At 39.5% G+C, this 15,994-nt stretch overlaps 1 protein-coding gene across 1 annotated transcript; it reads left to right on the plus strand.

Moving 5' to 3' along the window:
* Positions 1 to 5,592: 5,592 nt before the first annotated feature.
* tnni1a (troponin I type 1a (skeletal, slow)) lies at positions 5,593 to 15,438 on the plus strand. Its single transcript, XM_034172492.1, is given in 9 exon segments — positions 5,593 to 5,732; positions 7,994 to 8,025; positions 8,153 to 8,159; positions 9,635 to 9,676; positions 9,815 to 9,946; positions 10,147 to 10,236; positions 14,216 to 14,309; positions 14,312 to 14,391; positions 14,965 to 15,438. Coding segments are annotated over 8 exon segments (564 nt in total). The 5' UTR covers positions 5,593 to 5,732; positions 7,994 to 8,011; the 3' UTR covers positions 15,070 to 15,438.
* The last annotated feature ends 556 nt before the right edge of the window (positions 15,439 to 15,994 follow it).

The raw sequence follows: 15,994 nt of genomic DNA on the forward strand, positions 1-15,994 counted from the left end.
GGGGGAGAGGAGCTCTCGCGGCACAGCTGTGTACAGAGGGACTTTTCTTCATGTTTAGACCTGTTTGGTTTTAAGAAAGGACGCTTTATGTGGATTATTTATTCAGATGAATCCCACAGGTAAGAATTTATATTTCATGTCTATTTATTAGGCCAATCAATGCAGTAATGGACATATTTTGGTTGTTTAAGCAATAGAGTTCAAAGCGTGTGAAAAAAGCACCAGCTTTTAGTTTGTAAATGATGTGTATCAAATACCGAGATAAACTGTGACTTCTAATACTGTGTTTTACTGCTTTTGAAAGATGATGAAAGTGTCTGGGGGTTTATTTTTATTCATTCGTTTTTCATGCATTCTTATGTGTTTGTGGATCCTTGAATTTACCCAGCAGCAAAAAGTGAAAATGAAACTGGTTTATCAGAAGCCGACAGTGTAATCTGATGTGGCCGCGTCCGAATCAATACTAAAAGTTGACGGTTTATTGGTTATCTGTAATAAAGATACATTTTTTAGCTCTGCATGTGTGCAATTGGAGACAGCTGACATTTGGCGTTTGGTACAGTATGCCATATGTATTTTGGGTCAAGGATGAACGCCCGCCCAAATGGAATGTTGATAGGACTAATATCTTTTAGAGAAAACTACAGATATTATCTAACATTTTAAATAACATCCTGGACTAACGCCATTCCAGCATGGGGTTGTAAATCAGCTTGATATTAAAGCTTATACAGAGAATAAAAGAATTAAAGTCCTTCATAGGCTCTGATGACCATTGCTTATCTCCAGACTCTGGTTTCCGTAGTGTTGCATCAAGCAGAAAGACTCCTCCTGAACAGGACACCAGTGTGACAGATTCCTACCCCAGCCAAGGCCGGTACCCATTTACAGAGTGGACTGAGACAACACAGATTTAAATATCTTGCTCAAGCACACAAACAGGTAGCATGAGTGGGATTCAAACCCAGCACTAGATATTGGCAGGTTTCTCTCAACACACAGAGAAACCGAACACAACAAAACAACTACCTATGGTATCAGTTCACTGTTCAACAAAGTAAGGCTGTGTTCACTGTGGTGCAGCAAAATGTGTTGTGCACATCTCCTCCATTGTGTGTTTCAGTGGTAACTGTTTTTGCACAGAGGAATGCAACATGCCCTGTGGAGCTGCACCACATCAAAAGTTTAAATTTATTGGAATTGCACCACACAGACATGGTAACTGTGGTCACAATGGAGGAAAAACTATTGCTAATAAGAAGAATTGTACAACAGCAACATAAATGTTTTTTGTTTTTTTAAACCCTACATATAGAAATGTCAGACAGTTGTCAGATTTGTTACAAAAATAGTATGAAGTCTGAAATAATTACTTGATGTCTAAATTGAGTGTAAATGTGTGTGTATATATATATATATATATATATATATATATATATATATATATATATATATATATATATCCCAGTGGTTCCCATCCTATCCTGCACATTTTCCAACTCTCTGAATCGAAACCAAGAGACATTCCAGAGCCGTGTAAATCTACAGTCCTCTTTCTCAGCTCTGCTCTGAGCTGCTTGGATTTTCCCATTATGCTGCATGTTGGTCAATCCAATAAATGCTGCCAAACAAATCCTTTTTATGTGGGCGCAAGAGGAGCTAACAGCTGTAGTTCATCATAGCACCAAAAGGCAAGTCAAGAGGGCTTTGGTTGTGGGAGTGTGTGTGTGTGTGGGGGGGGGGATTTTTGGCCCTGTGCTGATTAAAAAATAAGAATAAATCAAAATTGTTCACATAGGCTACTTCATGTTGTTGTTATTATTATTATGTCCGCCAAGGACATAATAAAATCATTGGTGCTTATTTACTCGTTTTGTCTGTTAGCAGATTTTGACAAAATTTGCACCACAGATAGATATTAGGACATGAAAGACTCCACTTAATTTTGGACATGATCCAGATCCAGATTGGCAGATGTCAGAAATTTCAGATTGCTCTTGTTATTATTACTATTATTAAAGATGTATTTGGGACAATCATTCTGCCCCAGAACATGAACAGTTCAAAGATTTCTTTCAAAGTCCAATATTGACATGATATTCATGTAGGTCATTAGTTAGGTTATCCTCACAAAATATTCACAGTAAAAAGTAATTAAAGGTAAGCACAACATTTTGTACATATCCTATGTATTCATCAGCCAGAAAGTGATGAAAACGTTACTGAAAAAGACTGGCGTGTTTGAGGAAGAAACCTTAAGCAGACTAGACTCAGAGGGGTGACCCACTACTTGGGCCATTCGAACGCAAAGTTTTTACAAAAAAAGAAAGAAAAAAAGAGAAAGAGGCATATTAAATTGCATATAGTCCATCTCGGAGCACAGTCTGATTGTTACAGATGTCATATGCATTGTGCATGTTTGTGGAAATATGCATGGTTTTCTTTGTGTATGATATCATTCACAGTGCTTCATAAGAATGGGTTGCACGAGTTTATTTATTTGTCTGTCTGTCAGCTAGGAGGATTATGTCAAAACTACGTACTGCACAGATTTTGATGAAAGTTTTGCCACAGATAGATATTAGGGCATGGAAAACTCCATTAAATTTTCAAGGTGATCTGGATCTGAATTCAGATCAAGATTTCACTTTATATAGGCTTTGAAGGATTAATTCAAAACTACTTTACGGATTATCACCAAATTTTCACCACAGATAGATATTAAGGCATCGAAGACTCCACTGAATTTTGGAGGTGATCCAGATTCTGGCTCAGGAGTTTTCTTTATGGGTTTTTAAGGATTACATCAAAACTACTTCACGGATTCTCAACAAATTTGCACTGCAAATAGATATTAGGGCATGGAAGACGCCACTGAATTTTGGAGGTGATCTGGATATGCGGACATCAGAAATCTCAGATTGCTCTTGTAGCCTGCAGACACTTTTTAACAAATATTCGTACACAGTGACATAATGTTTGACAGGAAAAGCTTCTTAGTGGTTTGACCAGATGCAATAAGTCATTATTTTCTCTCTGCAACAGTTATTACCTCCGCCAAGGAGGTTATGTTTTCGGTCGCGTTTGTTTGCTTGTCTGTCTGTTTGTCAGCAGGATAACTCAAAACGTTTGAATGGATTTTGATGAAATTTTGTGGAGTGGTTGGAAATGACAAGAGGAATAGTAATTACATTTTAGCGGTGATCCGAAGCACGAGCCCAGATCCAGGAATTTTTAAAGGATTCTTCACCATTGCGGGAAATGGGGAATTTTGACATTCTAGTTTCTAACTCCACAAAAACAAGACAGAAAAGCTTGAAAAAAATTAGGGTGTAACATAGTCAAATGTTCTGTCAAACAACAAAATTTGGTGATGATCGGATCCGGATTCCGGATCTGGTGATCCAGAATATGCAAAAATATAGGGAAAATAGAAAATGTGTCAGTGTGAGGTGACAAATGAAGCTAGAGATGCACAACTAACACCAAATTGTAGCTGAATCTGTACTGATTCAGTAAGGTGTCATCAGATTTGATGTAGCTTCAAATGTTATGGAGCTACATCCAGAAGAAAACCGCCATTCCCGAAAAATCGTTTTTATACAATAACTTTTGAACTAATAAAGACATAAAAGTGATTCCAAGTTCTAGTGGTATGTTTTCATGGTCAAGGATGTCAAATATACAGGAAAGAAAAGTGTATGTGTCATAGTTTTGGTTGTAACACTGAATTGTTGAATAGATCACTGTGCCAAGGAGGGAATCTCTTTAGGGTCAGTGACCCTATGGCCTTGGCGGAGGTTTGCACTCTCTGAGTGCTTCTAGTTGTATTTGGCACACTTCAGCTGGAGTGATTTTTGCACATCCCTCCTGTGATGATGTCCAGCAGTATGTGTGCTCACACTCTTCACTGGAATGTCTTCTCTAAACATCATAAACCATGTTCAGTGTGTCTGCGCTTCTCTGCAGACAAAATGTCCCACGAGGTCACAAACCGATTCTGAACGCACACACACACACACACACACACACAAACACAGTAATTTGATCAAGATTTCACAAACCCATGTCCTTTTGGCGTGGATGTTTGGCAGAACAACACTTATGACGTCTGTCTTTTGTAGGTTATAATCAGTCAGTATATGTGTGCAAGATAAAGGTTTAAAATCTGCCAGTAACCATCTGATTCCTCTCAGACGAAGACACTGCTGTGTGAGTGTTAAACCACAAGAGGTCTGTCTCCCGCTGACCATAAAAACACTTCAGCTCAGTGGCTGTGAGGCTGTCCTGTGCCGGCTCCTCTTCACATTTTTTGGCTCTTGATAGAAGCCAGCAGCTCAGCTGACTCCAGCTGTGTTTCTACAAAGTTCTGGCCGTTGTGATGCTCGATAACAGATTTGGTTTGTTTTCACTTCACAGTACTTCTGGGACACTTCTCGTCAGTCATCTGCTCCTGAAATACCACAGTGAGCCGTGAAATATCCCACAATGCCTCATACTGTATGTTTTTTCTGCTTCTGGAAAATTCTTCCTTTTGGTCGTCTTGCGAACAGGGAGCCTGTCATACCTGGTATTGTATTACAAATGTAATTTACAGGGAAAAACATTGAAACACAAACTGCGATATGCCACGAAACAGAAATACAGTAAAGCTCATTCTCTCTCTCTCCTTCATTATCTCCCACTGTCCAGACAGCGTCAGTAACTTCTGGTTTCAACAGCAAAACAGAACAATCCTCGAGAGAACAGAATCACACTTTAAATTAGATGGGATTTCCATGTGGTGTCACGCCTCTGTAAAGCCATGCCTCATCTAAATCTGCACGTTTTTTATATGTCAAAGCCTCTTGTTATAATTGTGACATGCAATAAAAAAAAGCATTTTGTGTGTTTCTCAAATATTTTGTGTGTATTTCATAACCTCTGCTATGGTTACTACTAATTACTAATAAGGTCAGTTCTGGAAGTACGCCCCTGGTGCCTCCACCATACACCATAAACACCCTGGATGACAACCACCCAGGCAGACAGCCAGTTCATCCCCATCTCTCGAATGTAGACATCAAACTTCCACTGCCGGATGACATGTGAGTGTCTCCATGGCTTTCTCCAGATGCTGAAGTCCTACACAATATTTATCAGCCAATTGATATATCAGTTGGGCACTACCTTTGACCTTGGGTGACACTTGGGTGACCTTGGGTGACTCCAGCGCCGTTTATGCTGGAGATGCGATTTGGATGGAATCTGACAGAAGCGTCTCACTGAAAAGCTTTCTGTTGATGTTTGAGTTCAATGATATCAGTAGGTTACAGTTTGGAGTACCCTGTACTGTAGATCGTGCCATGGGACAGGTGTCAGTCATGTTATGTCTTTCTAAACCTCCGTCCCCATCTCCCTGTCATTTCTTCCGCAAATTCCAGCATCTTTCTTCTAACATTCCAATGTTTTAATGACGTTCATGTTGGTTCAGACTGTTTAACTTCTGCTGAGACATTGTCTCCTGTTTGTTGACGTTGAGTTCAAAGCTCCAGGCTCTGGCAGCTGGTTTATAATAAATTGAATGGAGAGAATAAGCTTAGGCTCTATGAGAGGACTAATAATAGCCTCCACTAACAAAAGAGACAGGACAGAGTGATGCAGTGGGAGGTGCCGTTAAATAGAGGGTCACCAAATTGTTGACTTCATCTCTTGTCTGTCCATCTGGCATTTCTCTCCTGCTGCTGACGCCGGTAAGGTCCTTTTATGATGTTGTCTGTAACAGTGATCTGGTCTAGTTTGCCACCTCACCTTCGTCTTTGCATAGACAATCTGTATATATGAGAATAATTATCAAGTATTGGCAGTTGCAACCCTTTGTTTTATAGGATTTAATTTCTTTTTTATTGAACAGCCTTTAAAATGACCAATGATAAACTTTAATACATACCATATGATTTTTAGGGACAAGCGAATGTGATTAAAGATATTGTAGAAATCACAGATAGTAGCAGCTAGCCTAAACTTTAGCTTTAATACCTGCTAATCTGCTAACTAAAAAGTTCATGCTAAACTGATAAACTGCCTGCAACATTTAGCCAAAACTAAGTGTTACTATATAAATTATTTTTTGATTGTTTTTTTTTTTTTGTTTGTTTGGTTTTTTTGAAGGCGGGGCTCTAAAACCCTGAAAAAAAGATCTAAAGATATGAAATTTTAATCTGTCAAAGTGTAAACTTGGAAACTCCCAAAAAGGGTTTAGCATACTAAGATCAAATGTTGTAAATAATTAAATGAGCAAAGAAAATTAAACAGAGGTTTCCATTCAATGTACAGTTTATTCACAGTATAGAAACTATTTAATAAGAAATATAAAAAAAAAAATAGTCAGGAAAATAATCAAATTAATGCATTTGTTCTGGCTTGATATCTCGTTCCTTCATCTCCTCACCGTGATATTTGTTGCCTTTGCACAGCCGGGTTTACAAACATTTTTGACCTTTGAGCTTTGTTTTTATTTAAATGTTAGCTGATTTAAATTTAGCAGAGCTAAATTCACTGGACGCTAGTTCATCCGCTAATGTTTTTCAAAGTTAGCTGAAAAAGCTAATCCGCCAATGAAAAGGTTAGCTTCACTAATTAGCTGATTGGTGCCCACCAATGGATAGTACTGAACAGTACGGTGGGGGGCCTACCAAGTATTTTCCTCACTGGCCTCGACCTTGTGCTGATTCTACTCAAAGTAAACTTTGTGCAGATGACAAACTTAGTTCCGACCTGTGGCTGAAGCAACTCTGTTCAAATAACAGCCTGACTCCAACTTTCCAAAGCACCTATATGGCTGTTTCTGTTCCGCCAACTTGGCTGCCCCACAGACGCTCGTGAGCATCCATGAGTGACTGACGGTAAATCCCTGTGCCTGACCGACTACCCCAGACCACATTTGTCATTCACAGCTGTTTATCTGATGTCCCGCGTCTATTTGGGGATGAGGGCCACTTTAAATTCCTTTCCATCAGATAATCCTGAGGAGAAAGATGGGGATGAGAGGCAGCGGCTTTGGATGAGCGACGGCTATGAGTCTGGAATTTTCTTAATCCACTGGAGCATTTGTAACCCCATCACACTCAGAGGTCTTACGTGGTGTTATTGTTTGCAGGAATAGGAACGGAAAGAGAGAAAAGGTGAGATAAAATTCAAGATTAAGGGACTGAGGGAGGTAAAGCAGTTGCAAATGTGCTAAAGGGCAGAAGGTCATGAGATAAAGTGATAAGAAAAGTGAAGACAGTTACGTTGACGCTTTGAGATGAGTTAAGACTTTGAGTAGTTGAGGTGATTTAAAACAGTTTCACCCCCTGCACCAATAAATATGTATGTTACTAACAAAATAGGAATATTCACAACAGATTCTGTAGTCTGAATATATTTTTGACAAGACAGACAACAAAAAAGTTATTTTGTTTTATTTTACTTCTTGAGCAGCAAAAATAATAATAATAATAATAAATCAATAAAAATAAAACAGACAACCTTTTAACGTTTAATGCACTTTGGCTCCAAAGTGTTTTAGTTAAACTTCTATGACCTTGAATTTGAACTTTAAAGGTCACCCCAAGTCAAACAAGTTGACCAATTGCAAGGTGGTATATGACTTCATATTAGTGTTTAATAGTAACTATGAGCATATCTTTAACCAATTCCTTGGAATAGCCATTTTAAATATCTCCTGGAAATAGGGATCGGGCCCCAATTTAGACTTTGTCCTGTGACCTTGACTTTTAACCAGTATTTCTCAAAATCATATCCCTTTGTCCTGGATAACCCTCAGTCATTCCAACAAATTTTGTGCAAATATTATCAAAAACCTTTCAAGATATTTCCTTCACAATCGTAAGGACATGCAGGACCAGAGGCAGCATCTACATACACAAAAGCACTGAACTGGTTCCCCAAAAGTTGATTGACAAACAACAACTGTTGAACATGTCTCTTGTCTTTCCTGTCTCTCCTCCAGATATATCTTTTCAGCAGGATGCCTGAGCACGTGTGAGTAATCAGGCTTTGTGTTCTTATTATAGAACATTCACTAACACACGTAGGCACACATATTTTGATATGGTCTCTCAACATTTGTTTTTATACCTTTAAGTCTGTTCCATTTTTCTTTTTGCAGGCAAGAAGTAAGACTGTGCATTCTACTGTCTGGTACCTGTGCCAAGGAGCTCATGTGATGACTGTTTTTTAAATTATCAGAAGAATGTCTCACAAAGGTTAAAAATTATTTCAAACCATTTTTACCACATCCACCACGCAAGAGAATTGCCCTAGGTCCTGGATGGCAACCACCAAGCAGACAACCAGTCCATCCCCACCTTCCAAAACTACCCATCTATCTGACCCATTCAGGTGATACGTAGGCAACCCTTTGGGCTTTTGCAGTCATTGGAATCCTCCGCACTGAGGCACCTGTGCGCTGGATCAACCCCAAAGAAACATTTCATGTGCCCAAATGTTGGGGGCTGCATTATGTTTCCTCATAATGTAGTTCTCATCTGAGTCTCCCTAAGTAACCACTTGTTTGAGACAAAGTCATTCCAGTAGTACTCAAGGACTCTCCAAGGAGACCTAGAACCAAGACATTCAGTCGTTGTGTTAAGTCTCCAAGGCATCCAACACAACAATACAGTACGTCAGACAGCACCAGGACCCTAAAGACAAGGACCTTCATTGTCCTGCAAAGGTTCCGGTATCAAAAAGGCCTTTGTCCAGAGACCTCATGACTCCATGAGCTCCCAGGTATTTCTTGATCCCAAAGACAGGAATGTCATTACTGAGATAAGTGAATCTATCTGTAAGTTAGACACTTTGAATGCATACAGATCCAGTTCTGATGGAGGAATCCAAGAGGCCATTTAAAGCCTAGATATTACTCTGGATCCAGGACAATCAAACTCAGATGCTCCAACCTGTTGCTCAGCTTCTCAAGTCCTGCAATTGGGGTATCCATTGATTCAATGAAGATCACAGCATCATCTGCAAAGTCAAGCTCAGTAAACCTTTCTGTGCTAACAAAGGCCCTGATTTTGCTGGATACCACAAACTAAAGTGGTGAGCTTGAGATAAAAGGATTGACAGTTGAAATTCCTGTCAAACAGGAAAATCACTAAGGGCCCTTGGTTAAGATCACTAATCACGAACTTGCTCCCAGTGTGCAGTTAAGCACTTTGCATGGCAAGCACTCTGACATTGATGTGTGAATGTTTGTCTGAATGGGTGAATGTGTGGCATCGCTGTAAAGCGGTTTGAGCTACAGAAGAAAAAACAGATTCAAAACCCAGTCCGTGCAAGCATTAAACAGAGGAGGAACCAGAACATATCCCTGACAAACACCACAGTTCACTGGGAAGATATGAGAGACTCTACCACTACTCCGGATCTGCCTAAAATTCTGATCAGCTGGTCCTTGCCCCAAAGGCCAACCTGTTATAACATTTCTTATAAATTCTGATTTTTATTTAGATTTCTTTCTGAAACAGATAACAAAAAAAGACAGATATGCTTAATTCTGAAAATAATCTAAAGAAATGAATAAATGACTGACTTTTTATTTGCAACTCAAGCACTATATTTTTACCAAGTTGTGTTCTCTTTCCAGAGGAAACCAAAGATCTCAGCTTCCAGAAAGCTGATGCTTAAGGTAAGTGTGTGACACATATTTAACCACACGATGGCAGCAGAGCTCACATTTCGTGTCGTTATCGTGTTGTCTTTGTTTTAATATTGAGAGAACACTATGATGCAGCAGGAGAAAAAGCAGAATTTCCTGTCTGTTCAGAGTTTGATGGTGGCTAAGGCCAAGGAGGAATTGGAGCAGGAGATCCTGGATAAAGAGGAGGAGAAACACAAGTATCTGTCAGAAAGAGCTCCTCCTCTAAACACCAGTGGCATGAGCCTTTCAGACCTGCAGGTAACCTTTCCTCAAACAAATTGAATTTCCTTCCATCCTCCCTCAGCTTTGCATCTCAAACATCATCTCTTGCAGTTATCATGCAGATCGCTTCTACTGAAGATCTTAATGTGCAATCGATAACCTACACTGCAAGCATTCTAAATGATCAGTTTTGTCATGTCATAATTTTTTGCAGTCATTTGTGTGTTTGTGTGTAGAACCTGTGCAGAGAGCTCCATGCCAAGATCGACGTGGTGGATGAGGAACGATATGACATTGAAGCCAAAGTCATGCTCAACACGCGTGAGGTATAAATGTGTTCATTTCCTTAAAAACATCCCATTTTCATTGTAGTCTGGTGGCTAAGGGACAAATTTTAGGGGAATCATGCACTTTTATACAAAAGCGGCAAAACTTTATCAGAGGTACTTTATAGTGTCCTGAAGTATATAAGATCGGGAGACATTGAATCCATAAACGTCTACACTCTAAAAACTTGGGTTTAAGAGAATAACCATTGTCAGCCTTCTACAGCATATGATTCATGACAAACTCTGATCCAAATGTCTTTTTAAGTTCATAATATGAACATGAAGGTTATGAAAAATGTATTAAGGCTAAGTAGGGATGCTTTGGATGTACTTCAGTGTGCTTACACTCTTAGAAAAAGCGTTAATCTAGGGAAAGTGACTAAATATTGTCTAACTCATTGTGAATATCAATATACCTATGCAATATAGCTGTTTGTGAGCATAGGGCAAAGGAAAGATGCTACTCATGCACTCTAACATATTTACACTCTAAAATAACAACAGTGTTTGAACGGAAAGAAATGCTTTTTTATTAATTACAAGAAATCAATTTTGTTTTTATGGCCATAACCATTATTATTGTTGTTGTTGTTATTATTATTTTATGTTATTGGTATTAAGATGATTATCACCATATTTTTTAACTGAAAACATTGTAAATACCTGGTTGGCAAACTTCCTAGATATGCACAAATGTTTCATGAATATTTTTAATGAACTACTCTCTCCAGTTTTCATGCTAGGAAGATCACAGTGACCTAATTTTATGTCTCAGAGGTAGAGGCCTGTTAAAGATCCCTACAGGCCTGAAATGAGTCCTGTACCTCTTTCCATTTTGAAACATACCACCCTGCTAATATATAAGGATGTACGACGACGTATGACGCCGCACGACAGACGATACATAATCACGTAGGCTCAGTATAGCTTTGCACTAGTTGCAGTTGCCATTCTCTACAGCTTAACAATGTCCAATCTTGATCACTGGCCCCCTACATAATAACCATATGATCGTATTGTCATATGAATTGCAAAATATACACTGTATTATAACTATGCAAACACCCTTTTAAAAAATCAGGATACAGGGCTAAAATCAAATGTCTCCTGCTTTGACATGACTTAATATAACCTAAAGAGTCCCTGGACAAAGTTTGGCACTTTTGTAAAAAAGTGCACAATTCTATCCCTTAACTGCTGGACTATTGTGGATGGTTGTATTGAAGAAAAAAAGAATCTGCAGAAATGTATAAACCCAAATAAATGTGTTCCCATTCTGCTAGGATCTTCTCCCAAATCCATTGTGTATGTGTGTGTGTGTGTGTGTGTGTGTGTGCGCGCGCGCGCATGTGTTTATATATATATATATTACACTTCAACAGAGCAAAAATTGTGTGTAACATGTTGAACCATCATTATTGATGTTCATGTCAATTTTTTGCCAGAATTTAATATTATAATTTTTTTAAAACCCTGTCTCACAATGTTAGGAAAGGTTATAAACAGTCTAAAAGTTTATGGATTATTTATTGGCCTATATACGCCACAATTTCACTCTTTTTCTGAAAATTAGATTTAAAGTTCTATTATAGCATTTTTTTTTTTTTTTTTTAAGTGAAGAAAAACCTACATCCACCCTGTCTTTCTGGATCTTCTCAAGAACTCATTGGGTACTTTCTTGGCTAATCTCCTCACAGATTTCATGAAAAATGGCTAACAATACCTCCTTTATAGAGAACAAGAAGTGAGGTGAAGGTCTTGTGGTTAAGTGATGGGCTTCAGACAAGAGGTTCCTTGACCGGGAAAATTCTTAAGGGGCCTTGGGCAAGGTCCTGGTGTGCAGTCGAGCGCTTTGCATGGCAGCACCCTAACATTGATGTGTATAGGTGGCTGTGAGGCATCATTGTAAAGCACTTTGAGCTTCTAATTCAGATGAAAAAGCACTGTGTAAATGCAGTCCATTTAAGTGTCTTATCTAGTGCCTGAGGCCCATTGTTGGTGGCACTTTTGCCCAGATTCTATGGTGTGAAGGAGATGACTGTAAACAACTTCCGCTGGACAGGACACCAGTCCAATGCACGTGCTTTCTCAGATAAGGACTGGGACATATTTACGGCTGGGGGGCTGGGACAGTGCAGTCTTGCCCAAGAACACAGACAAATGGCCTTACCTTCTTCACAGTAAGAAGGTCTGGGGTTCAATTCCACTCATGCTCAGTTGCTTTCTGGGTGGAGTTTGCATGTTGTGTCTACATTTGTTTCCTCCCACCATCATAAAACATGCATATTACGGTCATGCTCCTTTCTCTGCCCTGGACCAAGGCAGCACCTCTCCATCTGGAGTCAGCTGCCAGACTGTGACTGCTCCTAGTGGTTGGATTGTGTCTAAATGTAATTTGGATGAGTTAAATGCAGAGGGCACATTTTGTTGTCTGGACAATGAGGGCCCTTCTTCTTCTTCCACATTTCACCAGTGCTTGTGAGACAGACCATTTTTGTTCATTAATTTCTCAGGCAATTATGGGCAAACATCCCAAAAAAGTCACATGGCGAAGGGTTGGAATGTGGACTGAGGGTAACCTGCCTGTGATGTGGTTCTGGTTGTGCATTCTACTGTGTGATCTGTTTTCAGTATACAACTCTCAGTTTTTAGAAAATACCTGTTCAAAGAGGCTCAGGCCGATTGATTTCTGGTCATATTTAGTGACACAGTTGGGTGTGTGATCTAGAAATTGATCAAAGTGAGTGTGGTGCACGCTTCGTGTGTATCCCAAAGGAGCATACCAATGGGTACACCAGTGGGCTCGTCTGTGGAATTTAGGCTCTTTTGCAGCTGAGGAGCCTTGCTCTCTGCGTGTGTCTGCAACTTTGGTGTGTGCCAGCTGGCTGCAGGGCTCCTGTTAGGCTACACTATTATTACCATCAGGGTTATTATCTTATTTTCCCTTTTTTTCATTACTTTCTTCTATCTTTCTTTAATCCTGCACAGCCAGTGCAGTTTGTGTTCACTTGTTTCTGGGTGTAACGTCTCCTCCCTTTGGCAGGCAGGATTATTTTTGGTCATTTCTGCACTGGTCCCTCAAAGAAGAGCGATACTGAGTTTACTGTACCTGTGCACATACATCTGCACACTTTCACAAATAAAAAAGTGTATTTGCTATTCTTGACACCATTTTAATGAGTGTTTTAAAGGCTTCTAAAATTTTAAGACAGTTGAGCAGATTGTTTTAAGCAGCAAATTGTGCTCTTCAAATGGGACAACAGGGTCAATTTTGGCATTCTGATTTAATTGGAGGTATGCTCCAAGTGTGGGATTCTTTTGACTGCTCCCAATTTTTTGCTCAGGGTGGCCACAAAAATCCTCCATGGATCCGCATTTTGATTTGGCAGGAATTTTTACGTTGTATGCCCTTCGCATGCAATGGCATTGAAACCAGGGGTCTTCTGTTGAAGGCATTGTGCTGTATGTTGAAAGTACAGTAGTACTGTAGAGGGTGACACAAAAAAACAACCCATAAAAATTGTAATAAATCCTACAACTTCAGTGTGTATATGATCATTCCCCAAAATTTCAGTTATCTTGGTCAATTTGCATAAAAGTCATGTTCTTTCAAAATTATGTTCCAAATGGTATGATTTGTCGGCAAAATAGGCCTCCAGGCAAAATGTTTTTTCCTTGGTTGGCCAAGACATGTTGGGGAAGCCTATTGTTCCAGTCGTCTTGTATGTATGTAAGGTTCATCACTGAAAAATTGTATTTCTTAAAAAAATGTGGTTGGTTAAGATTTCACATTTGGGTAGCTCTTTGTGAACAACACAACAATTGGTTGATCCTTGACATTTTTTTAAACCACTACCCTATAGTGCAGGAAGAACTTTAACATGAACATATACCTAAAGTACCACTTTTGACCTCTAGCTCATGACACAATCATGTTGTACCTAAAGTAATTATCAATTTTCTGGCCACAATTCAGATTAAGGACCTCAACATCAAGGTGTTGGACCTCAGGGGGAAATTCAAGAGACCTAATCTCCGACGTGTGCGTGTGTCTGCTGACGCCATCCTTCGCCGCTGCTGGGCTCCAAGCACAAAGTCTCCATGGACCTCCGAGCCAACCTCAAGTCTGTCAAGAAAGAGGACACCGAGAAGGTGTGTGCGGTACCCAGAACAATGGCTCCATTGTGCATTAGAGTAGCTTTTGTGTCCACGCAGTGATTGTTGTGTACTCTCACCTGTGGAAATGTACACTCAACAAAAATATAAACGCAACACTTTTGGTTTTGCTCCCATTTTGTATGAGATGAACTCAAAGATCTAAAAGTTTTTCCACATACACAATATCACCATTTCCCTCAAATATTGTTCACAAACCAGTCTAAATCTGTGATAGTGAGCACTTCTCCTTTGCTGAGATAATCCATCCCACCTCACAGGTGTGCCATATCAAGATGCTGATTAGACACCATGATTAGTGCACAGGTGTGCCTTAGACTGCCCACAATAAATGGGAAATGGTGATATTGTGTATGTGGAAAAAGTTTTAGATCTTTGAGTTCATCTCATACAAAGTGGGAGCAAAACCAAAAGTGTTGCGTTTATATTTTTGTTGAGTATAGTTTCACTGGTGCCGGTCGGACTTTTTCCGCAAGGAAATCTCACCTTCTGAACCTGCTTTACTTGTGATTTCATTGTTTTGTCCCTTCATTTATTATTTGTCTGCAGAAGAGGCCAGTGGAAGACAGTGACTGGAGGAAGAATGTGGAGGCCATGTCGGGGATGGAGGGAAGGAAGAAGATGTTTGATGCCGCTAAGGGTTCTGCCCAGTAAACTCAAAAGGAGTCAGTGTGTCATCAGAGGAGCCATCGTCATGCTCCTGAATTAGTTTTGCTCTCCTGCATTTCTTCCTTCATTCTTGTGTTTGCTCCAATCATGGAGGTGAACAAAATGCCCTTTGCCCCAGAAAAGTCTTTCTGCACTTCTCATAAGAACTGATCTGATGTCTCTTCAGTAATGTTCTATCTCTGCGGCACTCAGAATGTTTAAATATATCGATTAATAATATGAAAATGACTTTGAAGCTTACTTGGGGATGTACTGTAAGCATGACCTGAACATATGTGAACTGCAAACACTGGCATGAACTCAACTGGCTGGATAGAAGTGGAGATGTTTTCACAATAAAACAGGCTAAATCAATCTTTTTTTTTTTTTTGTCATATGTTGTGAATGTGTCCCAGAACTCATATTGGCCGGTTTATCTCTGGCAAGAAGATGATGGTTCTGTTGCTGTAAGTTAGTTAGTTTATGGGTTGGTTGGTTGGTTGGTTGGTTGGTTGGTTGGTTGGTTGGTTGGTTGGTTGGTTGGTTGGTTGGTTGGTTGGTTGGTTGGTTGGTTGGTTGGTTGGTTGGTCAACGGCATGAACAGATCTCAATTGAAAATTGTTGTACATGTAAATCATCAGAATCAGCTTTATTGGCCAAGTATGACAACATATGCAATGAATTTTCCTCCGGTTGTACTTGCTCACAGTACTATCACAAACTAGACATACGTAACCAAGACATAAAAGGGACAATGATGAGGTAAGGAATAATAATAAATTAAGGATAAATCAATTGGTATCATAATATTCGTGAAAAAAATCTAAGGAAAAACATTGTCACAAAAAGGTGAAATAATCCTTACTGGCTATTCCTACACCAACACAATTACATCTGCAATTTCAGGTATGCGCAGAATCACCTTTGATGT

The sequence above is a fragment of the Thalassophryne amazonica genome, chromosome 6 (assembly GCF_902500255.1).
Source record: "Thalassophryne amazonica chromosome 6, fThaAma1.1, whole genome shotgun sequence".
NCBI classification, from domain to species: domain Eukaryota; kingdom Metazoa; phylum Chordata; class Actinopteri; order Batrachoidiformes; family Batrachoididae; genus Thalassophryne; species Thalassophryne amazonica.